The sequence below is a fragment of the Siniperca chuatsi genome, linkage group LG1 (genome assembly GCF_020085105.1).
Source record: "Siniperca chuatsi isolate FFG_IHB_CAS linkage group LG1, ASM2008510v1, whole genome shotgun sequence".
In the NCBI taxonomy this organism is placed as follows: domain Eukaryota; kingdom Metazoa; phylum Chordata; class Actinopteri; order Centrarchiformes; family Sinipercidae; genus Siniperca; species Siniperca chuatsi.
The window spans coordinates 21,405,294-21,431,052 of record NC_058042.1 but is presented as its reverse complement, the minus strand read 5'-3'; the positions used below and the strand labels follow the sequence as shown (position 1 = coordinate 21,431,052).

The window sequence follows — 25,759 nt, the reverse complement described above, 5'->3', positions numbered from 1 at the left end:
AAGGTGGCGATTATGCATCTTAACGTTTTCCAACCGCCAAAAACCTAACAAGAAGAAAAAAAAACAAGCAGTGGCTAGTGAGCTAGCCTACTTGCGGGCTTTATTTAGCAAAACATGGCTGCTGTGCTCCCCGTTAGACTGCCCTGCGATAGCAACCCCGCTACTCCTGGAGCACAATCCATAAAGGTGACATTTGTTTTCCGCAGACAACACAAATAATAATTTGCTCGGTGCACGGTGCTTTGCACGGTTGCTTGCTCAGCTAACGACTAGTTAGCCAACCAACGGCTACCTCCGTCCATGAATGGCAACTGTTAGCGACGTTGGCATCACCCCTTTGTTTTCAAATGTGTGCTGGATGTAAGGGATGGCTTGCGTCTTCCGTGTCGTGTTTACAAACATTTATGCTTTTTTTTATGTCCATATAAGAAACGTCAAATTGAGTGTTTTGACAGCGGCAACGTCAGCCTTATTAGGTGCCTTTGCCTTCCCTGTCACTACTTTGCCAACTCTACATGCAAGCTCATGCTTTTGTTTTAGTTTTACAGCGACATAATTTCCCAGTCTCTTTTCACAGAATCACAGGGTGTTTATGCTTTATAAATACTTCTGTATGGGGGGCTAAGTACTCCTCATTCTGTTCTAAAAGGGGCCCAAATGCAGACATGTGTAGGGAACACATTGATGTAGACTAGATAACTGTTATTTTACAGGTTTCTCCCTTGCATCCTTGCAGACAAATTATAATGTAACTACATTTTGACTTCGAAATGTTTTTGTTGTAGCCTTTCGGACCAAGATGCTTAAGGAAATAAATTAAGTCTAAAATACACACTGGGGTTTAAGGAATGATGCCATTTTCTATGATGGCTGGGAAGTGATGCTGAGGTCTGAGGATGTCCAGAAATGTACACTATTTGTTTGAACATGTGTGTGTGTTACCTGAAGTTTAAGTATTTTAAGTCTTTATACATGGCTGCTGCGATTCTTGCCTTATGGTGCTGGACTGGTGCATGTGGATTGATGTGGCTGTCTTTAATTCCTGATTCTTCCATTCCCCTTTGGGTCTTCCTCTGCTGCCTAGAATGTGTGTAAATGTGTGCAGCCATCAACTGCACCGTATGTTGCCGTCAACTGGTTTGGTGTTAATTATTGAGGAAGTAGGGACTGTGCTTGAATGGGTTGAAGAAATACTGCCATGTGTCCGCTTAAATCAGAAGGATAGACAGCTACACTGAGACTGTCCTGGCATTATTAATATTAATTGTGTTTGTTTTCTTTTCCTGTGTAGGAGGATGTCATAGAAGAGGAGTCCAATGATGGCAGTCAGCTTCCCAAGAGAAGGAGAATGGGATCAGGGGACAGCTCTCGGAGCTGTGACACCTCCAGCCAAGACCTTGGGTAGGTTTAATCGATACTTGGCATGGATCAATAAATTGACATTGGCAGGATTTATTTAAGCAGTCTTGATAACCTAAGGGCTCAAGGTTTTATTGCTGTCATATATTTCCTGGTCTTGGAAGCAGGATGTAGCATTCTTCATTCTCATGTGTTCCCCTTTTACATATTTTATTTTAAAATACAATTTCCACATAGCATTATGTGGGATTTTTGGTTAGGTTTGGTTAGCCTGAGAGTCTTTCCCATCTTCCCATCATTTTGTCCATTCTCATAAAGAAATACCACTGAAGACTCATCTTTTAAAGAGTTTTTATCCTCAACCCCTGTTGTCCCTCCACCCCCCTTCCAGCCCGACATATTTCCCAGCAGAGAACCTGACGGAGTACAAGTGGCCTCCAGATGACACAGGAGAGTATTACATGCTGCAGGAGCAGGTCAGCGAGTATCTGGGAGTCACATCCTTCAAGAGGAAGTACCCTGGTAAGACTGAAGTAAAAATCTAAAACTGTGCTGTACCTGTTAAAGTATTCAAGGATATAATGGTACTCTTTTTCTGAAAAATACTATTAATTTGCTGATTCAAAATGATCAGTTAATTAATTATTGTAGATTATGATGTTTGTGCGAAATCTAGTGGAAAAATGTTTTACTGTGTTATATTGTAACTCTAATATTTGTTATAGTAATGTGTCATTCTTTCTTTGTGCTGTGTAGATTTACAGAGGAGACTCGTTCCAGTAATAATACTTGTTCATTTACAAGTATTATTGCTGGAATAATACAGTAATAATACAAGTATAGGTATTAGTAGTAGCTATGCATAGTTGTTTGTCTGCTGTCATACTGCTGTAATAACAATTCTTTACTCATGATGTGACGTGAAGAAGAGTGAAGCTGTTCCTTGACCAGTGATTTTGTTTTTTTCTTACTCTGTAGATATGGAGAGAAGAGACTTGTCCCACAAAGAGAAGCTTTACCTGCGTGAACAGAACGTCATTACTGAGACACAGTGTACTCTGGGTAGAAACCACACCTCAGACACTCTCAGACCAGTTAAAATTGTTTAACTACATTGAACAAAATCCTAACATTCTCTTAACACAGTGCATTTATAGTCTGGTATCTTGTTTTTTAAGATTTACTCTGTAAATAATATCTGATTTTGCATGCCATCAGTGTGCTTGATGCAGTCAATGTGTGTCTCGTGTGTTTCCAGGTCTGACAGCTCTGCGGAGTGACGAGGTGATAGATCTGATGATAAAGGAATATCCCACCAAACACTCAGAGTATTCAGTCATACTGCAGGAGAGAGAGCGGCAGAGAATAGCTAAAGAGTACTCTGTAAGTGTACCGACTAAGGAAATATCCTGGGGCTGATGGTTACTGTGGCATTTTGTTTTACAGTAATGCATCTAATGAAAGTCCTCCACACACGTGTGTGTACATATCTTTTGTCTGTTGCCCTTCACAGCAAATGCAGCAGCAGAACCCTCAGAAGGTGGAGGCCAGCAAGGTTCCTGAGTACATTAAGAAGGCGGCTAAAAAAGCTGCAGAGTTCAACAGTAACTTCAACAGGGAGCGTATGGAGGAGCGGAGAGCTTACTTTGACCTCCAGACACATGTAAGTCCAACCTGAGTAAACAGATGAACTCACTTTAGTGAACTCAACAAAATTCTACAGGGATTCAGAAAACTGCTTTGTGTATCACTGGTTGTGTTTACAGTAGAACTTCAGACTTTTTGACATGCATCGTGTTGTGTGTGTTGTCTCAGATTATCCAGGTGCCCCAGGGCAGGTTCAAGGTGCTGGCACCAGAGCTGACAAGGACGGGGCCCTACCCTGTGGCTCTCATACCAGGGCAGTTCCAAGACTACTACAAAAGGTACATTACACACGTGTGTTTCTGGAAATTCTCTCAGCCTGTACTATCTGTTGCTGTGCTGAATGTTTTGGCCCTGATGCATCATTGTGTTGTGCATGACAGGTACTCTCCCAATGAGCTGCGATACTTGCCGTTGAACACAGCTCTGTTTGAGCCTCCACTGGATCCAGAGCTCCCTGCGCTGGACTCAGAACCCGACTCGGACGACGCCGAGGATGGCAAGGATGACAAAAAGAACAAGAACTCATCTGTAAGACGTTAGGCTGCCATAGCCTGGATCTGTGTCAGATCATACATCCATCCCAGTGACACAGATGCTTAATGGTAGAAGTCTGTTATGTAACTATGCAAGAAACTGCATGATGGGTTCTAGGTCCCATATCCGAGTCACTTACCTCTACTAAACTTGACTCCAGTATCTACATGGAAATACATTATTGTACATCACTCTTAAACCCCTTGTCCTTCACTTTTTCTCCCTCCTCTTTTGTTCCTCTACAGGGCAGTTCTTCAGGCAACACATCAGACGTGGAGAGCCAGGAGGGAGGAGGTGGACATGGCCACAAATCCAAGGCCAAAGACAGGAAATCCACGCCGGGCAAAGACAGCAGCCATCGCCATTCTGCCTCCCACAAAGCCACCCCAGGGTACAAGGTAGAGGACAAAACCACCTGAACTCTTCTCCAACAACAGCAGCAGCACTTTTCTACCCCCTCCTCCTCTTTCTACTACTACCACTCCCTTACTCCATCCATCCCGCCACCCCTCCCTAGCTTTCTTCACTTTGTTCTGCGACTTCTACAGTCTGTCAGCTGGGACAACCTGGTTCACACACACACACACACACACAGACAGACAGACAGACAGACAGACAGACACACACGCACACACACACACACGCACACACACAGTCACACACTGGGGGTCCTGTCTTCAGTTTTTCTTTTTATGATTACCACGTGGCTTTTTATTTTTCTCCCCCTCTTCGTACCAGACTGTGAGCAATAAGAACATTTTAAAGGAACAGTTCACTTGTTTCTTTTTCACTGCACTTTCACTTTTTTGGGGGGTTTCAGCGAAGACAAATTTGAACTTTAAAAGTTTTTTTCCCTTTGAATGTCTTCAATATACCTCTTGTCTGTCCTCACTTGTCAAAAAAAAAAAGTTACTTCCAAGACAAGTAAGTGGATGTTTTGGCTGCTAGTTTTCCTTTTTCATTTTTGAAAAGTCTTTTTGTTATACTGATATAGAAAATATAAACCACATACAATTTGTGGTTGCTTTTAAAAAGTAGTCAATGTTAGCACTAGAGAATTTTAATATTTATATCTGAAGTGTAGAATGCACTTAACCCTTATGTTTTAAGTCTGTATTGGTATAATAATATGCTTTGTTTATACACCATGTGATGTTACTGTTACTGTTAATCTGTTAGTACGTATCAGACAGTTGTTTGACATGGGGTTAACCTGTCCCTCTAATGTCGTCATGGAGAGATGAGGACTTGCTGACCTTGTTCACACTGTTGCTGAGCTGAGCTTGAAGTAGTCTGTATGCTGCCTGTCTGGGTTTGGATCCCCACATCAGCTTACCTTTCTTTAACACACAGTCATGGCACATCTTTGGTGGTCATTTTAATGAAATGTCCTGAATTTCATCTAAATGTTCAAGGGACTGTAGATGGGAAAATAGTATTATTTCAGTTTACCACAGTTCGCTGTGCTAGCCACACTGATTTTTGTTTAATTTTTCCAATCCTCAAATTTCCAACACCTAAAAATATGCTGGTATAAAACTATTAATGAGCGTATGATGGACCTGGGTGAGTCCATTTGAGTTCAGCTCAGCTTTGTGGTGTGGGCATGGTCCTTTTCTAGTGTCTGTTTAAAACAGTTACCAGTTTCAGTGTGTTTAAGTTTGACCTTTATTCATATGCTTTTGAGCCCATGGACATGGCGTGGCATGTTGGTAGCCAGAATTCACTAGAATTAGTCAGTAACATAATGTATCTGTACTGTGTCAATTTGTGATGAGTACAAAATGATCTAGAGATGTAATAGCGTTCAGGCATTTCTATATTTGAAAAATGCAGTATACAGAAGTCAAGTAGGAGCCATAATTTTGTAACTCTGGTAAATCAGCCAAAGTAAAATGCCTGAGAGTTGAAATGTACCAGTCCCCTTCTCAGTAGTAGATTTCCCCTTGTCAGAAAATCCCAGTAAATGAAAGGTTTACTGATTTCTAATTACTTTAATGTCTCCACATGTGACAGAAAAACTTTGAGTGAGTGATGCAGGCTGCCAGCTGATGATGACCTCATGAATAGTCGTGTGGTATTTCACAAACAGCTCATGAATAAAAACTAATTATGAACAACAAGGTTGCAATTAGATTGACTAATTCCCTCTACAGAGGTATTTTGTTCATAATGTGATACATGTTGGATGTTACATACATGTTAAATCTATATTTCACCGTTAACGTGACATGTTCAGGTTAATGATTCCAGAAAATGAAAGCTGTGGCTCAACAGCCTTTCTGTAGCTTATACATAGATGGGACATTATGGAGATAAAAATATATAATATGACATTAATTACATTAACATAAACTGCAGCAGATTGACTCTACTGATACTGATATTGACTATCAGTAATTTTACATTTTTTGATATTGCTGTGAGCTCAGAAGGAGCTCAGAAAGTTTTGTTATTTTGTATGTGAGACATATTGAATTTGAGGGCCATGGTTATCACTGAGTTGCAAGGCTGAGTACAGTTCAGTTTCACTTGATAATGTACATTCGGCCCAGGCAGATGGGAAGTTGTGAGGAACAGGTTAGCATTTGTAGCAACGGCTACAAACCAGCTAACTTATTTACATGATAGAAATCTCTTAATAGCATAGACTTAATCACTAATGTCAATAAAAGTAACATGATGTTTATACCATATGGTCCACTGATCTAAAATCTGTGGAATCCACTAGTTGTGGGTGAGTATGTGGTCAGCCAGTATAAAGTTCCCACTTAATTGTGTCTCTGTATGTATGCCAGTGTGTGTCTGACTTATACGTAATGTTTAGAGCTACACGACAAAAGCTACCAGATTATATAAAAGCAAACATAAAAGTGAGCACTTTTTCTTTTACGTACATAAAATATAGTATTTCTTGTGTTGACCAAATTCAGTTAATTTAGAATAAAACTAGCTGGATTGAACCTCATGAATTGCTCATTTTGTATTTTTCTGTGTGGAAGAGATGTGTTGACTGTGCAGGCATCAAGCAGACTTATTGGACTTAATCACACGTTGGCCACAAATACAGCTCACAATAGCAATAAGGGTGATCCTTTCATTAATGATTTCAGTATATATATCAGAGTATATATTTGCATATGCATAGTGAGTGTGTATGAAAATTTACACAGGGGGCTGCATCCACCTCCTCCTTTTTCTTATTTCCCTCTCCTGCTGCTGTTTTTCTATTAGTTTAGCTCTCTGCTTTGTTTCTAGTCTTGGATTTTCATCATTACCAAAACCATGTCCTTTATTGACCCATAGTTTTGTACCTATGGCTCTTTAGTGTAACCTGCTCACTTCCTGTCAGGGGATGTTTTAATGAAGGATGTCACTATCTTGAGGTGTTAGAAGTAACGACATGATGTTAACGCATGCTTAGCACGTGAATAACAGGAAAACAACGTGAATTTTGTTACATGAGTACAGATTTTGTTCATTTCGGGGATACTACTGTGTCCTAAGGACTGCTGTAAAACAAACTCACCTTAACACAAACGTATTTCATGCTCTTAAGATTAATACTGTTGCAGACATTTAGTTAACTGTTAAAAGTTTGAGTCGTATTGTTCATTTTAGTTAGTTGTGTATAAAGGCCGATCCAGTCCAAATATAAAATCTTAAAAGCTCAATCTTCCCTGTTTTATTTGTGTGGCTTCCTATAGAGGCGTTAAAGTTTTTTAAGTCTTACGTGTTTCCCTGTTTTCCTGTGTGGCATCCTGATTTAAATGTCCCCAAACCTCCTTATCTTTCTGCTCTGGTTCTTTCCTGTCTGACCCCTGTTGAACTGAAAGGTTTGTTGCATAGAAGGCAACTCTTCAGATGTCCGTATCCATGTCAAATAGCATTGAACATTCTCACATGATAAATAATGGGTCATGTCGGGCTTTTCCTTATCAGTTTTATAGCATAAAAAACCACAAACTTGTAAACAAGAAATAGGTTGGTAACATTTAAAACTGAGGTGGCCGGCAGCTTTGATGCTAGGTGATGAAATTTATGTTTGAAGTGTATAAACCAGTCAACATGTAATTTGGGTTTTCTGCCCCCAAAAGTAGAAAAGGCCTTCGTTAGTCAAGATAAAGTGCTATTTTTGTTTTTTTCTCCAGGCATTACACATTTGTTGAACTACTATATTGTCCATGACTACAGGATACCCATGGTTTTTATAGCATTATTCTGCCCTTGCAGCCTAAGGTCATTCCCAATGCTATATGTGGCATTTGCCAGAAGGGTAAAGAGGCCAACAAGAAGGGCAAGCCAGAGGCTCTCATTCACTGCTCCCAATGTGATAACAGCGGTAAGTTCACACTCTTAATTTTAACGGACAGTTCCCTGTTTTTATATTTTGTTTTTTGATACACAACATCTGCACAATTTAGCCACTGTTAATGCAATACGTATTCATTTTTTGTGTAAATTATCCTACCCCTACCCCTAGAATATAATTATTAACATAGGCAGTAATCATAAATCAGTTGTCCCTCTAACTCATTCATTTAACTTCAGTGGTACATAACATTAACAGATGATTATCATTGACTAATGAATCATCTCTATCATCAGTGAAAGGAAATGTTCAGTTGTCAGTTGTCCATTGTACCAACTTCATTTCACTGTGTATAAGCAAGTTTTACACTTTCAGGCAAGTGGTTATACTGCCTTGTTTAAATGCTGTGTGGCTGTTTACATTTGGACAGTAAAGCTTTACAGTAATGTATATGATTTCAAATGACTGATTACAAAGAGAGTAGTTCAAAAGAATGTCGGTACAGTTATTCATGTGAAGGCTGTGTCAAACATGCTAGTGTTTATCTATATTCATCAGGCAGTTCTGACAACAAGGCTAAAAGCATGTCACATAATCATAAAACTAGTTTGTTTTTAGATAGTCCTGATTAATATCAATGGGTATCCCGACTCTAGATTCTGGATGTTTGCTGTTTCATTTTAATAGTGATTTGTTAGTGTCCTATATGTTGAAGTCCTCTGAAATAACAGGATGGTGTATTCATGTGTGTGGATGTGGATGGTTGGGCCTGTTCACATTATGTCTGTATTTGTGTCTTTTGTGCCTTATGTGTGTCTGTGTGCATATGTCATGTCCTTATTTCTGTGTGTGTGTGTGTGTGTGTGTGTGTGTGTGTGTGTGTGTGTGTGTGTGTGTGTGTGTGGCTGCATGTCTCTGGCTCTGTGTGTGCATGTTTGCTTCTGTACACATGTCTCCGTGGCCATTAACTTTAGGCCACCCGTCCTGCTTGGACATGAGCGTTGAGCTGGTGTGTGTGATCCAGACGTACCGCTGGCAGTGTATGGAGTGTAAGACCTGCACCGTGTGCCAGCAGCCGCACCATGAGGACGAGATGATGTTCTGTGACAAATGCGACCGAGGATACCACACATTCTGCGTGGGCATGGACTCCATACCTACTGGTGAGTGGATAGACACACGTACAAGCACAATATATGGTGGGCAGACAGATACACAACCGCTTACTTGACTTAAACTACAGTCTTGATTGGCATCCCACTCGATGACTGGACTAACAATACTACAAGAGAGAGAAAAGCAGACTTGTACACACGAGTGAAGTAATTTCCGTTACAGTCATTTACTTAGACTGCTTTTAAAACTGCGGTTTTGTATATTTTTTGGTCTGTTTTATAGTTAATAATTCATTCTATCTGTCTCCTCAGGCCTTTGGGTATGTGAGGTTTGTGACAAAGACTTCACCACACCCAAGAAGAAGGGAGGAGCCAAAACACCTAAGAAGTCCAAGTCAGCAAAAAAATGATGAACAGCATCATTAACCACAAGACTTTGACCAATTTCTCAATGTCATTCTTTCAATCATTTGCAGAAGAAGTAAACATTTTAAAACATCAGATCATTGTGATCCAAAAATAAACAGAAGTGTAGCCCTCCTACCAAATACCAACAATCCAAACACAAGACCTTAACCTGCTGTTACTCTTTGTTGATTGGCAGGTCTTTAAATACACAGGCTAACACTAGAAAACTAACTTATTAATCTTTTCTGTGAACGCTTTGATGACATCAGTAAGGCGGGCCTATAATTTGAATCATAATCAGTTGGGAAACAAGTCAAATTATACCTCAAATGTACGTTCTCAAAAAATCAAGATCAGGCATTAACTTTAGCCTGGCATCTCTGTTCTGTAATGTTAGAGACTCCATACATACATAATGTTAACAGCTAAACTGTAAATCAAATCCATCCACATGTACTGCACTAAATCCTGTGATCTGCTAACCACTAACCGTATCAGTGCACCCCTACTTCATTTCTGCTGCAGAGTTGAGCTGTTTGCTTGGAAACAAATGGTGCTTTTGATCCTGTACTACTGTCACTGTACTGTTAACAAGGGCTCACTGATGTAATTCAGTTTCTTTCAAAACAACATTTTTGTATGTTCTTTTGTATCTGATAAACTACAGTTGGTATTTTTTAATTAACATGTATTTGCTGAGGCAGGCCAGTAAAGAGCAATCTTATTTAAACAAAGTCTTGTCTTAAATGATGACACAGTGCTTGTGATCCTGTGTAATGAAATGTAATAGACGCTGGCTTTGGTAGAACTCATGGCTGCAGCGGTTTTCAGGTATTTATGTGAGTCTTGATTACTGAAACAAACTGTCTCACTTTACATGTATTGATTTTGTTGTCAACCCTCCACTATTAATTATTATATAAAAATGTAACCACTCACTGTAATGACTTTGAAATGAAACATCCATCAGCTATGATTAGTCAACTGATATTTTTGCAGTTAGCTTGAAAGAAGTTATTTTTGTTTGTTATTTTTTAAAAGATTTTTTTATTTCGTATTGTCCTTCAGTAAGCAAGCTGTTTAAGGAATATTTGTTGCTAATAACGTCATAGCCACTGAATTAAGAAATGTTTTTTTTTTTCAATAAAAGCTAGTTAAAAAGACTCATTCATCCATTACCTATTGTGTACCATGTTAAATAGAATCAGTTTCGATACCAAAGGGCACTGAAAAGGTGGGTAGGTGCATGCTGCCTGTGTATCATGAATATAAATGTTAATGTTAAATGACATTTTAAAGTAGTTTTTATTCTTACATTTTATTTATTAGACAGCAGTTATTAAACAGTATGTGCCTTTAATGATCCTTGAATATATGAGTGAACAATTTATTATTATTATTAATTGAATTCATATTGCAGACAAATTGTCATCACATGTCCTATATATTTTTCTGTTCTAATAACATGCATTCCAGCAAATCTGGATTATGCAGTTAGTTGGTATCTGTTTTTTATATATATATAAAGTTTTTATTTCATTTTTTTTAACACAAACAAATCAGAAAGACGGACCCAATTCTGAAGAGTGAAATGTGAGACAAGCTGTCGCCCACTCTCCCATTCTGATGGCTCCTGCTCTACAACAAACAGCCTGCGGCGGCGCTCTCGTGCAGAGTACAGCTGAACGTGCGGGTGTTTGACGGTAAAAGAAGAGGCTGCCATATTGCAGTGATACAGCGAGTTTACAGGACTGTATCTTGGACACCGTTGGCTTTCTGTGACAAAAATGATGTCTGCTCATACCTTTGGAGACCCTGGGAAGATGAAAGAATATCATTATACTGGTCCAGTAGAGCACCGGTTCTCACCATACGCTTTCAACGGAGGGTGAGTGATTTTTCAACTGCTGCCTAGTTAGCCTGCTAGCTAACGTTTACATCTAGCTACATTTGGATTATGCTAACTTGCTAACCAGCCTAGCAAACGATATACCAACCTTAACTAAACAAAGAAGAAGTTAAAGAAAAGTACGTGAACAGAGCAGAGTTTCTTTGTAAAGCACATACAGAATCATCACTATATCTTACTGTGCAAATTAGCATTATAGGCCACACATTTAAAAGGGAAAAATACATAACATGAACATTATCACAGTTTCAGTTTCGAATCAGTAGCCTAGCTTCCGTTAGCAAGTGTGTGGGACAACTACATTTTCCCCTTTGTTGAGGTGATTTATTAGATGAGTGAAGTAGCCTGTATTGTCTTTTTTTCAGAACCGTTCTAGCTGTTGCCGGGGAAGACTTCGCCATTGTAGCCTCAGACACCAGACTGAGTGAAGGCTATTCGATCCACAGCCGGGACTCACCAAAATGCTACAAGCTGTAAGTGTGCACTGTCACCTCCCTGCACTGCCAATGAAGGGCAGCAGATCGGCACTATTAAGACACCGTGTCAACTCTTTAATCTGTAACTTCCCCCTTTACCTGCTTTCCCTTTCAGAGTACTGTGTAAATGTATTAAAAGCCATTATCAGTTAAATTTGGAGTGCAACCACCGAGGTCACTACAGCTATGCTCTGATACTCTTTTAAGATGAGGAGTGTATTTAGTTCCTGCTTGGTGCTCAGGGGCTAGCTGCAGTGCCCCTCAGCCGAGCACCAGTTGGTATCTGTGGCTAAAATCACCACTTTATCTCATCATTACCACATGAATTTAGGTCAATTGAAAAATATGCTGCTCTGACTGTCACTGATTTTTGTGCGTCTCCTTCCCTTTACAGGACAGACACAACTGTCATTGGCTGCAGCGGTTTCCATGGCGACTGCCTGACTCTGACTAAAATCATTGATGCCAGACTAAAGGTGGGCTGGTTATTTGGTTTCACTCTTTCTGTAGTCTCCTCTTTAAAATGATCTAATTTCTCTGACTCTGCTAACTGTCCTGCCCCTGCTTGCTCAAAGTGGTATCCCAGACAGAGGCTGATATTTTAATGTCTTGTTGTCTTTAGTGGTGACAGTTATATTTTTTCTGTCTGATTTATTCTAAAAATCTCTAGAAGGATCATCTGTACCATAAACTGTACATAAAGATATTTATATACAGTCTATGGTCTATGTATTATGGATATTTGTTCTTCGAGGTCTCCTCTTAATTGCACAAGCACCTCTAATAGTGTCCAGTGTCACCACAGTTCAATAACAATAAGAAGCTGTCGTTGTTACCCGGTCTGAATTGGAATTCCGTTCTGCACCCCTACAAGACCTACAGAGGGTGTCACAGGTTACTTAAGTGCTACTAACACCTGAACTAATGTTCCTTCCCCTCTCTCAGATGTACAAACATTCAAACAATAAGTCAATGACCAGTGGAGCCATTGCAGCCATGTTGTCCACCATCCTGTACGGCAGGCGGTTCTTCCCCTACTACGTCTACAACATCATCGGAGGACTGGATGAAGAGGGTAGGTACTTCAATGCTGCCGATAGTAAGATGAGTAAATGTAATAAGGAAATACGTTGCTTTTGTATGCATATGCACTGGATTGTGTAAGTAAAAAAGTTGCACATTTAGGCTGTTGCTATGTTTTTTGTATACCATGATTGCAGGGGGCAGGGAATGTTGCTTGCGTTGTTGCGTATATTGTGCTTCTATTGTATCACACAGTAAGTTTGTTAGTTTTGTTGTGTCTAAGCTAGAAATTGTATAAAGCCCTGACTATGTTCTTGTAATAACAACATTTATTTTCAATATTTCATGTTTGAACTGTAGGCAAGGGAGCAGTGTACAGTTTTGACCCAGTGGGCTCCTACCAGAGAGACACCTACAAGGCTGGAGGATCAGCAAGTGCCATGTTACAACCGCTACTAGACAACCAGGTAAATAACACACACTGCATACTGACCTGTTGTTGCCATAATCCCAAAATGTTTGTCATCAGGTATGCAGACAATGCATTGCAAGTTTTCTTACAGTGTACAAGGTACATTCATGTCTGTCTCACCTTCCAACACGGCCTTCCACAGATTGGTTTCAAGAACATGGAGGGTGTGCAGCATGTTCCTCTGACTCAGGACAAGGCCATTCAGCTGGTCAAAGATGTATTCATCTCAGCCGCAGAGAGAGATGTCTACACCGGAGATGCCCTTCGGCTCTGCATCATCTCTAAGGAGGGCATCAATGAGCAGACTGTACCACTGAGGAAGGACTGAGGAGGGATATGTTCCCCTTTCTCTGCTTTCCTCTTTGGGCTGTTCTTTCCACATTCAACCTGTTGGTTTGGCCCCTTAACATCAAGTTTCTTAAAACAGGAGTGTTGATCCACAAGTCGGGCTTGAACTAATTTTCCATTTTTTTTATATCCACTCAAAATTTACATCCATTGAAGTTGATGCTTTTCTCCTGCTTTCCACAATTATCCCCTTCAGTTTCTGCTATTATTACATCCCTGTATTTGTAGTCGCATTCTGATTGTAGATCAGCACTCCTGTTCTGAGAAGCAATGAATTCTCTCCACTCAGTCCTGCTTAGACTCTTCCTCTGTTTTCCATTATGTTTTGGAACGATACATACTCTGCTGTTCTTTTTACATTCTTAATAAATGTAAAGAAGTGAAAAATTGTGTCTTGTTCATTGCATGTCCTTCACACATGGACACTCCATCTCGGGTAGCTTATGCTGCTCAGTGTTGCAGTTGGTGGGTAGTTTTCTTTAATAATAGTGACAAAAGTATTACTACAGAATAAGGTAACCAATAAAAGCACACTGCTTCCTGGTAAGTAAAAGGAATGGAAGAGTTGTGGCCTAAATGTGTCTCACATATCTGCAACTTTGCACCTAAAATTGCTATCTGCATATCAGGACATGTTTGAGAATTGTGTTGGTGATCAAATCACCAGTTACCTGAGCATGCCGACTCACACATCTTTAAACTAAAAAAAACAAACAAACATGAATCTTTGTTCAGGATAGCGTTTCCTGTCTTTGCAGAACAGGAGCATCCCAGTGACACTGTGCTGAAGGCTGAGGAGACAAAAGCCACACTGACCTGACATATTACAATATATGTTAAACTTAAACATACTGTATGACTTAAAGCTATATGTGATAAATACAAACATTCCCACACCCTCAAAAAAATGACATTTTCAGATGGACATATGACATAAAACATTTTACTTTTTAATTCATATTTTTTTTGCTGCTCTGAATTAGAGCAACACCATCCACAAGTTTTGTGTAATTTACAGACATTTTCTATTTCCCCAAATACAGGCCTACTATCAGACTGAATTTGTTTTTCACTGCCACAGTTTTCTGCAGTTTTAGTTGATGCATTTTACATTCTTGCAAACTGCAAATGTCTGATGATTATCAGTATTTTAGCAGCCATTAGCTTCAATGTGAGAGAGAAACTCTCTTAATTTATGCAAAATTTAAGAGAGTTGATCAAATCATCTGTCTGGCATTACCTCACTAGATAAAGCAAGGATTGCCGGGCTCAGAACATTTCACAGCACGTGAGCTTCTGCATTCCTACATGTGAGATTAGAGAAACTTTCATTTTTTTAACCATTCGCAGCAAATGTAGAAAAGATTCATGATGTTATCCCTTAGTTAGTCACTACAGAGGTTTAATTCCTACCAATCATAATGTTCTATGGCTGTGAACACAAACTGCAGCAGACGGTGCTTTAGAGGATTGGATAACCACCCCTTGGCTTCCTACATTCACTCAACAACAGTCTGTTCCACCAACCATTCATGTGGACATAACATATAGCGTCTATAACAGGGCCATGGAACTGGCACACCTAAATAGGGGGAAAAAAGGGTCAAACCATCAGTAAAAACAATTAAAGTGTGGACAGATGAAGCTACAGCAGCTCTACAGGACTGTTTTGAGTGCACAGACTGGCTCATGTTCAGAGATGCCACCACTCAGGAGAACCACATCAACCTTGTGGAATATACATCATCAGTGACATCATACATCAGCAAATGTATTGATGATGTCGTGATCACAAAGACAATAAAATCAGCCCCCAATGGATGAATGGTGAGGTGAGGGCCCTATACAGAGCCAAAAAAGCTGCCTTTCAGTCAGGTGACAAGGAAGCTTACAGCGCTGCCAGAGAGACTGAAAGCTGGCATCAGGAGAGAGACCTCAACACCAACAATGCCAAAGAAATGTGGCAGGTGATCCAGACTATTACAGGCTACAAAAGCAGGAGTGCCCTCATCATGTGTGAGGCCACGTTGCCAGATGAGCTACCAGTTTTCTTCAATAGTTACTTTGTCTCTATTTTCCTGCAGTAACCTCACACTGCCTGTGCTCAGGAGTGACAAATAAAACAATTGTCTAACGTTGCTTAATTTTCTGGCATTGTGCTAATATGTTTTATGTTTTTCTAAATAACACAAAATACAAGCTTTCAAGTAGGAACCTACATTGTATTAAACTAACACTGGGCTGCAGCCCAATAAAGACTTAACTTCTCTGTTTAATAATTTCACATCTGTGGTATTATTCTGCACCAACCGAAACTGTAAAAACACAGAAGGAAACAACAACACTTGGTTATGACATTTTATTTAATTTTATTAACCCAAGTTAATCAGCAATTATAACAAGTGTTGACTTACAACTGTTTTAATAAATCAAAAACTTTCACACATAAACATAGACACAGGCCGTTTCCTCAGGCGTAGTACTGAAGGTTAGCCTTCTTCTTGGCTTGGACCTCCAGGATTCCCTCCATGTAATCTTCATGGTTCAGCTCTGTGGCCCCGCGGCGCAGCGCAATCATACCGGCCTCCACACACACAGCTTTGCACTGGGCTCCGTTGAAGTCGTCTGTGCAGCGAGCCAGCTCCTCGTAGTTGACGTCAGGACTGACGTTCATCTTGCGGGAGTGAATCTGCATGATGCGAGCTCTGGCCTCTTCGTTTGGCATGGGGAACTCGATCTTTCTGTCCAGACGACCCGAACGGAGCAGCGCAGGGTCCAATATGTCCACTCTGTTGGTGGCAGCAATCACCTAAACAATAAAAATGTGTGTAGTTATACTGTAGTCATCATACTGTAAAGTAATGCCACAGTGGTGATTAAAAAGAAGAAAGTTTTTCAACATGGTTGTTTTAGGTTTGAATGTATATCCATTACATGTTTTGATGAATTGATTGATTTGATTGATTGATTACATATGTACAAAAAGAGAGTTTGCTGACTTTGTGTGCCATTCCCTGTATAAAGAACAACCTAATCTGAAAATGAAGAAAAGTAGTCCCCATACTAAGGTTCTTGCAGTACAGTTATCTTTTTGCTATACATTTGAATGGTTCATGTCCTCTTAATTTGATTGTTACCCAGTGCAACACACTGTTTAATAACTGCTGTTATTAATATGTTATAATGCTATATTAATATATTAAATATATTGTGTTATGAGATTTGATATTTGTGGGTTTTTGGTTATAGATATAGCCTAATATAGTTGTCTTTTGCTGGTATTACATTACATTAAAGTGATGCAATTTTCTGAACTCAACTGCAAATACTTTTAATTTCTACTTCTAATTTTGTTGTCTGAATTAACACTACTGAGTCAGATTTCTCCCAGAATGATAGTGTGAATGAAATATGATACTCGATAATGTCCATTGATATACAGTTCCTATCTGATTAGTCCAAAGTGATGAACATCAACCAGACAGCATGGTTATACATACTGTATACAAACATACAAAAGGTGTTTAAAGAGGATATTTTGGTGGCAGCTTCTTTACCTTGACCTGCATGTTGGGCTGAAACCCGTCCAGCTGGTTGAGCAGCTCCAGCATGGTCCTCTGCACCTCTCTGTCTCCTGCCTTCTCGCTGTCGAACCTCTTGGTTCCGATGGCGTCCAGCTCATCGATGAAGATGATGGATGGGGCTTTCTCTTTGGCCAGGGCGAAGGCATCTCTCACCAGCTTGGCTCCATCTCCTATGAACATCTGGACCAGCTGTGGACCTGCCAGCTTCAGGAAGGTGGCCTTGGTCTGAGCGGCGCAGGCCCTGGCCAGGAGGGTCTTCCCAGTGCCAGGTGGTCCATACATCAGGACCCCTTTGGGTGGCTGGATGCCCAGGTTTTCAAACTTCTCCTTGTGGTTCATGGGCAGGACGATGGCCTCCACCAGCTCCTGGATCTGCTTGTCCAGCCCTCCTATGTCGCTGTACTGCTCTGTGGGGCGCTCATCCACCTCCATGGCCTTGACTCTGGAGTCGTACTCGGTGGGTAAGGTCTCCAGGATCAGGTAGGAGTCTTTGTTGACACCCACCAGGTCTCCGGGCTTCAGCTTCTCGGCGTCCACCAGCCCGATCACGGGCAGGAAGTAGGTCTGTCGAGTGGAGGTCTTAATGACGGCGCACTTTCCTTTCCTCTGAGAGTCCAGGTCCACATTAGCCCCGTCCTCCTCCTGGTCGTTGGGGTCCACATCCAGAAGCTCGATCACATTGGACACAAGGTACGGCAGGGTTTTGTTCACCTTTATCTTCTCCGTGTTTTCTTTGATTTTATCCTTCATAGCCTGCAGCTCGTGGGTCACCCTCAGCACTTCGCTCTTCATAATCTTTATCTCGCTGTCGAGGAGACGAGTTCGCTGAACTATCTCATCTGTGGACATTTTCAAGACTTCTTCGCCGATTCCATCCTCCACTTCGTCCCAAACTGACTTGTCACTCAGCGACGCCATCTTTGCTCTGCCTGCGGTGAACTGTGACACCACGGAAAATAAAGGTTCTACTTCCGGAAGTAGCCGACGAGGCTCATGAGCGCCGAAGCATAAGACCGAAGATGAGACGAACCCGAAGCTGAATTAATTTTCTTCGTGTGCTGACTTGACCTGCGAGAGAGTGAGTGTAAGTTCACGGCCAATGTATTGTTGTGCACTGGCAAATGTCAAAGTTATTTGCAACTCTTTTTAGCACACAAAGTCACAATTTTCATTGTGGTCACAACGCGTTTGACTTCATGTTAGCTGGCGTTAGCGTTGCTAATATTAGCTCTGCGGCTAACTTCAGCTAGCCAGTGTGTTGATGTGTTTCATTTTGGAGGCTGTCAAGACATCCTGCTGGGTACTTTATCTATACCCTACTTGGGTATAGATGAAGTTGTCACCCGTATTGTGCATACTAAACTTATTAAATGACACATAATGCATTGGGGCCAGAATAAACGAACGAGCTAAAGTTACGTTAATTAACGGTAAAGCTAATTGTGGTGGTTAGCAAGCAGTGAATGTGTTCGCGCCACTGCTGCAGCTGCACGAATTTGGCTTCATGTCATTTGCAAGTTCTTCACTCAGCTTCGATGATGCACGGTGATAAATAATTGCGAGTATTAAAGTGTTTGTCTGCGTAAACTTGGGTTCTGTCCATCTTTTCAGGCAGGACTTAGCTGCCAGCGAGAAGACACAGGAAGAGGGTGTTTCTGCAGATTCCAGTCCACTGTGGTTGTTGGTGTTTTTCTACTGTAATACAGATCCCAGACGCACAGCTTTGAGGCACCCGCTGTGCAAAGTTATCTGGCCTGTGTCACTTCCTGCTCTTGGGTGGCAGTGAACTAACGTGAGGAGCTAAAGAGATGGACCAAAACAACAGTATACCAGCCTTCCAGGGGCTGGCTTCCCCTCAGGTAACACTGGTATATGGTTAACACATTTTAAAATGAATTTGTCTTCTCACCAACGCAAGTTCCCAGCTTTCCCTCAACATAGTCAGATTTGCCAAGTCGCACTCCTAGCTCTCTGTAGCTGCCTGGCACACTCTCATCTCGCTAAGGCTTCAAGGTATCAGTTTCTCCTGATGTGGCTTTCCTGTTCAGTCCCAACTTCATGTTTTTTGGTGCAGGGCATGCCAATCTTCAGTCCCATGATGCCATATGGCTCAGGCCTGACACCTCAGCCCGTCCAGAACACCAACAGTTTATCTATACTGGAGGAACAGCAGAGGCAGCAGCAGCAGCAGCAGCAACAGCAGCAACAACAGGCACAGCAAGCAAACACAGGTACAACGCACATTACTGTCATGTTCCTTTTCATCCTTTCCCGCTCTTATGAGGTGAGATCATAATCTTATATCCCCAGTATTAGTGTCTTCCTCATTTATTCTGAGAAAATAATCCTGATATTTATCATCCATATCTGAACCATAGTGATTCATCGGTTCACATTATAGAGGAAAAAAAAACCCTCTTCTTTGTTCTCCAGGCCTTCCTGGAACGTCAGGGCAGACCCCCCAGCTTTACCATTCCCAGACGGCAGCAGGCTCGACCACCACAGCATTGCCGGGGAATACCCCGCTCTACAACACCCCGCTGACCCCCATGACCCCTATCACACCCGCCACACCAGCCTCAGAGAGCTCTGGGATAGTACCACAGCTACAGTATGTTTTGTATCCAGTGAAAAGAATGGTCAAAGTATCAGTTAATGCCACTTGCATCTGTCACTTTTCCCTTTTATGTGCCTTTTAGTCAGTGATAATTGTTGAAGTTTAGTGTACTACTAGATATTCCTATAGGGAAATGCTTGCAAGGACCAAAATTGTGCTCAAGGTGAATTCAAATTTATTTATACCCCAAACATAACTATAGCTGACATTTCAGAGACTACCTAAGGATGTCCTTGTGTCATTTCTGCTTAGTCGTGAATGTTTTTCACTACCATAATTTACTACATTGCCATTATTTCCACACAGTTTAACTTGATTCTGAGCTACTGACTGAACAGTTTTCCTTTAGGTCTCTTACTCAGTTCTTTTCTCTGTGCTTTTATTTTCCCTACTATTAGAAACATAGTATCTACTGTAAATCTGGGCTGTAAACTGGACTTGAAGACCATCGCCCTGAGAGCCAGGAATGCAGAGTACAACCCAAAGGTGAGACTGCCACACATTTCTGTAATCAGCTCTATGTTTCTCAACAATGTGACTTTTTTATCTGCTATCAGAAGGGCATCCGGTTTATTTCAACCGGATGGATTTCCTATAAATGTGGCTATTGTAGCTCTATGGGTCATACTAACTTTGCACTCAACACCTCCATTGTAGAGATTCAGGGAAATGTGGATTTGTGCTAAACAACGTATATTGGGGCAAGCTGCATACGCCTCCAGCAGCTTTCCAAAATAAGCATGATTTTACATGAATCGTTCCAAATGCTTGTCTCTGAGTCAGACTGAAAGTAAACACAGAAAGTAGCTGTCTGGAAAAGCTAACTGCATAGGGATTTACATCCAGCTCAATCTGCACGTTGGTTTGTTTACATGTATGAGGCTGTGGATCGCTGTCCATTTAGCGTGTGTTCGTGCTAGAGAAGTAGTCGCAAACAAGATAAAATGGTTTTGAAGGATGGTTTCTGAATTGCAAAAATAAAATGACAAGATATACACCGTGCAGTTTTCATTGACTACCATTCTTTTTATTTTTGGATATTTTTTTACCTGGCGCTAATTATCCAACACAATTGTAACCTTTTCTCACAGCTACTGCTGTAATTTCAGATCATAGTGGGTTCAGAAAAATGTATAGCCAGATGCCAGTGTTTAGACCTTTTTCCCAGCAGACATTTTGACTTGTCCTATCAGGAAAAGTACAGGTGATACTAATTTTGTTAATGGTTGCTTCGTTCCATTAAGTGTCCCAGTAAGCCATGAGCGTGTGCCAGCATGCACAATACCAGGACCATGGAACTAGCTCTCCTGAATGGAATGCAGTCATATATATACTGTATGTTATTAATTACATCTGTGCTTTTCCTGCTATGACATGTCAAAATGTCTACTGTGGAAAAAGGTCTATTGTACAACAGCCACATTTATAGGAAATGCACCAGGTTGAAATAAACTGGTACTTTCCTTTAAAGTTACAAGGAATGCCTTTGATTACCTGATCGTTCCTCTAGTACCGTCATCACGCCAAAATGTCCTCTTATACACAAGAAATACCAAAATAAAATATACTGGATATATTTATGCTAAACAGCCTACATTTATAGGGAAGCACTGCGGGCTTTGAAGTCGTCATATTATGCTTTTTGGCTTTTCCCCTTTCCTTTATTGCGTTATATATCTTTTTTTGTGTGCATGTAATAAGTCCACCCCAAAGGGAGTTACCCTCTCCCACAGAAAACACTGCTCCTGAACTGCCTGAATACACCTCACTAGTAGTCCAGCCTTTATTTTCGTAATCTGTCTACATCACTATGTAACATGCGTCGTAATGCACGAATTGAGCAGTTTCCACAAGTACACCTAAATATGAAATTAAAATAACGTTTGATACCCTCCAGGCAGTCAGTGGACATAAAGTTGTTACTTTGATGTAGAGACAGTGCACAGTTAAAACGTTATGTATGAAAGATAAATTAGTTACAGATTAATAATTTACCACTCTGAAACGTCTTGCTCCAGTCAAGTTGCGAAGCTGGTTCGGGTTGTACGGCTGAACCGCAGCCATAGTTACCGGTGGAAGCGGCTTTGTTTTGGATCACACTGCCTTGGTCTTCAGGACCCGCTCCTACTCTGCTTCTGATTGTTGGGAGGAGTACATGAGTAGTACCTAGTAAGGACTACCAGCCAACGATCGAATAGAAGTGAGTTGCCTCACTCGGTAGCTAAAATGGAGGGTGAAAAGAGGTGCTGCAGCAATGTGCGGTATAAGAAAAGTATGGTGTTTTTTGAAAATGAAACCATGTAAACCTATACTGGTACAACACCAAAATAAAATAATGAACCTGAAAATAAGCATAATATGACCACTTGAATAATATTCCCGCTCTCCATTTCTTGTAGCGTTTTGCTGCGGTCATCATGAGAATACGAGAACCCAGGACAACTGCTCTCATCTTCAGCTCTGGGAAGATGGTCTGCACTGGAGCTAAGAGGTCAGAATATAGCTTATTTGCTGACCTTTATGTGCTAATGTTCATGATAGTTGTTCACAGTTGTGTTGTCTTTAGTAGGGACAAAAACCTTCTTGCCAACAGTATCCTTCTGAGAAAACACATGCTAGCCTTGCCTTGACTTTCAATAAAGTGTTCTCTATCTTGGGGCGCCCCGGTAGCTCACCTCACCCACATTTCCTGTCTCTCTTCAGCCCAATTGTCTTCTTGTCCTATAATCTGCCTCTCATCGACTCACCTTCTCCCTAGTGAGGAGCAGTCGAGGTTAGCTGCAAGAAAATATGCTCGTGTGGTGCAGAAGCTCGGTTTTCCTGCCAAGTTCCTGGACTTCAAGATTCAGAACATGGTGGGAAGCTGCGATGTGAAGTTCCCCATTCGGCTGGAGGGATTAGTCCTCACACATCAACAGTTCAGCAGGTAATTTCTGTTTGTTTTATGTCTTGTGCAGCTAAAAGGCATGGTCACTCATTTCTGCCTTTTTCTAACCACCAGTATATGATGGCTGTGAGAATTGCGAGAAGTCTCCTATACAAACAGGGTATCTTCTGAAAGCATATGTAATTGTTTGAAATTGAAATAACATTTAGCATAAAGGTCGCATACAGTATGCAGAGAGAAGTTTTTCCTCAACTTGAAATTGATTTATTTTAATGATTGAACTAATATTTGTAATGGTTAAAATAAAGTGACTTGTTTGTTTCAGCTATGAACCGGAGCTGTTTCCAGGACTGATTTACAGAATGATCAAACCCAGAATCGTCCTGCTCATCTTTGTCTCTGGGAAAGTTGTACTCACAGGTAAGACCTGCTCCTCTCTGCTAATGGCTTCACTTCACTTCACTCATTATTAGTTGTGATCAGAAGTTGTCCTAATCACAACGTTGTAGGAGGAGGAGTTAAGGTTGGTTAGTTTGATTAAGCTTCTTATGCCTGTAACCAACTTTGTGTTGCACTTTCTGGGGTCACAGGACATAAAAAAACTGATTGTGTTTTTCATTTGACACAGATCTACAGTAACAGCTGATGGGTCGCATATAGCAGTGTTTTGTCTGCATTTCCTCTTTCTAGTCCTTGGGAGACATAGTCACTCTTCATATCACTCAAATAGAGCTGGGCTGATGCAGGATGTTTGAGGCGGATACTGATATTAATATTTTAGTATTTTAGAGTTAAAAAAATACAACTTTGATAAGGATTCCTTAAATTGGGTACTTAGTGGGACATTTTAAAGTTGGAAAAATAAACTTGACAATTTCTTTAAAAACGGTTAACAGTTTCCTGTTAGTTATCGACCATGTTGATGTATCGGTCAAGCTTTTCACACAACCAACCTGACACTGATTAGAAATTGATCCACCACAATAGAACTTTTTAAATAGATAATCCAGAACATGATGTTAATGGATATAGTGATTATTTCTGTGCCAGTGTAACTCGCTGTAGTTAATAATCTGTGTTGCTTGTTTTTAAGGTGCCAAGGTGAGAGCAGAGATCTACGAAGCATTTGAAAACATCTACCCCATCCTGAAAGGCTTCCGCAAGACAACGTAGAACCTGCCATCTCCTCAACTCCGTCTCTTTTTATTCAGATTTTTTTTTTTAACATTCACATGAAGTGTCATCTATATGTTGACCTCTACAAATGGACTGCTGTAAGGGCTGTTGAAAAGGGTTGTGAGTCATCTTTTTTTTTTTTTTTTTGTCCCTCTAGTGTTTCAGTTTTTGTTTTTTTTTGTTTGTTTTTTTTTTGAAAAACAGGATTTTTGCTGTATGTTTTTGTTGCCGTGTTCTGATTACAAGTGGTGATATATTTTACACACAGACCTCTCCATTTATTTGGAACCTTTTCTCTGTTTTCGTTCACTTATTTTCAGCTTTTTCTGTTGTCCTGATCACATCCCTGATTGTACATAAGACTGTAAAGAAATGTAAAAATCGCTGATTAGAAGAGAAGCAGTCTTGCAAAGACTGTTTTTTGGTTTTATTTTAAGCTGTTTTAAATAGTTTTGTACATGCATTTTTATTAATTGTCTGCTCGGTCTCCAAGTTGTATTAAGACGTGTTCGGGTCAGTCAGCCCCACATTCCTATTAACGGTATTAGCTAAGATTTTAGTGCAAGAGACTGTTTATCCCAAAACGAATCAGTCTGCTTTTTGAGAGTTTTATCTTAATACCTTTTACACTCAAATCAATTGGATCTTTGTTCAGTTTGGCCCTAATTAAAAGCTGGAAGTGGATTTCCCTCTAAATTTGAACATTTTTGACATGAGACGTAGTATAGTCCAGTCTGTTAACTGAAGTTGGATGCTCTTAAATTTTTAATTGACAAAAGTTAAACAAAATTGATCCAAGTCCTGCTACTTACGTTGTCATCAGGTTTTTGGTTAGTTCTTCAAGGTTCCTGTTACTTGGTTTGGGTTCCTGATACATTTGTACTTAAAAATCAACCAGAACCAAAACGTGAAGAAAAGACACGGTTGGTCTTAAAGTTGACAGCCTCGTCTTTTACTTAGTCACATCTTGCATCTTACATTCACCAGCACTAAGACATCATGATGATCAGATAAACTGTGCATCATGTTGTCATGTTCATGCATTGTTTTTAAGTTTTCTTATTTATTTGTTTGGCCATTTAAAAGTTTTCTTTTGAAGAATTATTTTTGAGCATAGGCAAATGTGAATCTGTTTTGGCCAGGTGTTTGCTTAGCCACACACCTGGCCAAAAATTTGTTTAAATTTTGGGCACTTGTTGGTGTGCTTGTGTGTCACAGACAACTTTTGACTGTCAGTTTCACCATCTGTGTGTCTGCCACCTGGCAAACTACGTTTAGTATTAATTAATATTTTCTCTGTGATTTCTGAGTTTATTAATGACCAAGCAGGACACCAGGAAGCCCGGTCACATCTAAATGCAATTCTGCTTCTGAAAATGTTAATGTGCTCCACTGTGCATTAATAAATGTGTACATACTGATTCTCTTGTTAACGCTGCTTCTTTCGCTACATTTTGGTGCTGTTTTATTTGGAAACAGCACTTTTGTTGTCCAGTGAATAGTGCGAGACATGCTGTTCTACGAGGTGTGTGCTCGGTTTTTGTCTACTGAAAGAGCTAAAGTCAAACAATTCTTGTAAAAGGCAAAATACATTTTGGTAAATACGTATACTTTTTTGAGTAAGTAAAGCAGAAGTAAAACAAAAAGAGACACCACTGTGTAACTTGTTTAGAGACAACAACCTAACGCTGCACAAAATACAGATTTAAAAATGGCCAAAGACAGTTGTTACCCCTCATTCACTGCAATATTAACCACTTGCTGTACATCAAACCTGGGTGTAAAGATCATTTTCAACTTCTGAAAGTAATGCAGAACTATATCTGTGTGAGGCTTAAACCCAGTGTCTTTAGTTATTTAAACCATTTACCAGATTTGTACAGTCTAAACGC

At 40.4% G+C, this 25,759-nt stretch overlaps 4 protein-coding genes across 5 annotated transcripts; 3 read left to right on the top strand and 1 right to left on the bottom strand.

Annotated features, from left to right (window-relative positions):
• The first annotated feature begins 29 nt into the window (after positions 1-29).
• On the top strand, positions 30-10,538 carry phf10 (PHD finger protein 10). Its single transcript, XM_044177662.1, has 12 exons — positions 30-186; positions 1,292-1,401; positions 1,751-1,881; positions 2,338-2,421; positions 2,618-2,742; positions 2,873-3,022; positions 3,175-3,284; positions 3,387-3,534; positions 3,786-3,938; positions 7,774-7,882; positions 8,827-9,015; positions 9,280-10,538. The coding sequence occupies exons 1-12, from the start codon at positions 115-117 to the stop codon at positions 9,375-9,377; spliced, it is 1,479 nt and encodes a 492-aa protein (XP_044033597.1). The 5' UTR covers positions 30-114; the 3' UTR covers positions 9,378-10,538.
• A 540-nt stretch (positions 10,539-11,078) lies between these two features.
• On the top strand, positions 11,079-13,990 carry psmb1 (proteasome 20S subunit beta 1). The gene is made up of 6 exons (XM_044178599.1): positions 11,079-11,263; positions 11,650-11,757; positions 12,155-12,236; positions 12,706-12,835; positions 13,144-13,250; positions 13,398-13,990. The coding sequence occupies exons 1-6, from the start codon at positions 11,163-11,165 to the stop codon at positions 13,581-13,583; spliced, it is 714 nt and encodes a 237-aa protein (XP_044034534.1). The 5' UTR covers positions 11,079-11,162; the 3' UTR covers positions 13,584-13,990.
• A 1,957-nt stretch (positions 13,991-15,947) lies between these two features.
• psmc3 (proteasome 26S subunit, ATPase 3) lies at positions 15,948-18,141 on the bottom strand. The gene is made up of 2 exons (XM_044177799.1): positions 17,161-18,141; positions 15,948-16,412 (listed from the first exon to the last, which is right to left on the bottom strand). The coding sequence occupies exons 1-2, from the start codon at positions 18,103-18,105 to the stop codon at positions 16,074-16,076; spliced, it is 1,284 nt and encodes a 427-aa protein (XP_044033734.1). The 5' UTR covers positions 18,106-18,141; the 3' UTR covers positions 15,948-16,073.
• LOC122867341 (TATA box binding protein) lies at positions 18,134-25,288 on the top strand. Of its 2 annotated transcripts, none has more exons than XM_044178143.1 (9): positions 18,134-18,265; positions 18,799-19,046; positions 19,262-19,418; positions 19,621-19,798; positions 20,203-20,290; positions 22,204-22,295; positions 22,563-22,730; positions 23,017-23,111; positions 23,785-25,288. In XM_044178143.1, exons 2-9 carry the CDS (start codon positions 18,996-18,998, stop codon positions 23,862-23,864), a joined length of 909 nt encoding a protein of 302 aa, XP_044034078.1. In that variant the 5' UTR covers positions 18,134-18,265; positions 18,799-18,995; the 3' UTR covers positions 23,865-25,288. The 2 variants fall into 2 exon arrangements, with proteins under 2 accessions (XP_044034078.1, XP_044033996.1); XM_044178061.1 differs by having other exon boundaries at positions 18,134-18,271.
• Positions 25,289-25,759: the final 471 nt, after the last annotated feature.

Coding starts and splice junctions, on each gene's coding strand:
- phf10 (XM_044177662.1), top strand. CDS start 115: ATGGCTGCTGTGCTCCCCGTTAGACTGCCCTGCGATAGCAACCCCGCT. Junction 187..1,291: donor CTGGAGCACAATCCATAAAG/GTGACATTTGTT, acceptor TTTCCTGTGTAG/GAGGATGTCATAGAAGAGGA. Junction 7,883..8,826: donor CTCCCAATGTGATAACAGCG/GTAAGTTCACAC, acceptor CATTAACTTTAG/GCCACCCGTCCTGCTTGGAC.
- psmb1 (XM_044178599.1), top strand. CDS start 11,163: ATGATGTCTGCTCATACCTTTGGAGACCCTGGGAAGATGAAAGAATAT. Junction 11,758..12,154: donor TCACCAAAATGCTACAAGCT/GTAAGTGTGCAC, acceptor TTCCCTTTACAG/GACAGACACAACTGTCATTG. Junction 13,251..13,397: donor AACCGCTACTAGACAACCAG/GTAAATAACACA, acceptor GGCCTTCCACAG/ATTGGTTTCAAGAACATGGA.
- psmc3 (XM_044177799.1), bottom strand. CDS start 18,105: ATGGCGTCGCTGAGTGACAAGTCAGTTTGGGACGAAGTGGAGGATGGA. Junction 16,413..17,160: donor AGCCCAACATGCAGGTCAAG/GTAAAGAAGCTG, acceptor TTTATTGTTTAG/GTGATTGCTGCCACCAACAG.
- LOC122867341 (XM_044178143.1), top strand. CDS start 18,996: ATGGACCAAAACAACAGTATACCAGCCTTCCAGGGGCTGGCTTCCCCT. Junction 19,047..19,261: donor AGGGGCTGGCTTCCCCTCAG/GTAACACTGGTA, acceptor TTTTTGGTGCAG/GGCATGCCAATCTTCAGTCC. Junction 22,731..23,016: donor ACACATCAACAGTTCAGCAG/GTAATTTCTGTT, acceptor TGTTTGTTTCAG/CTATGAACCGGAGCTGTTTC.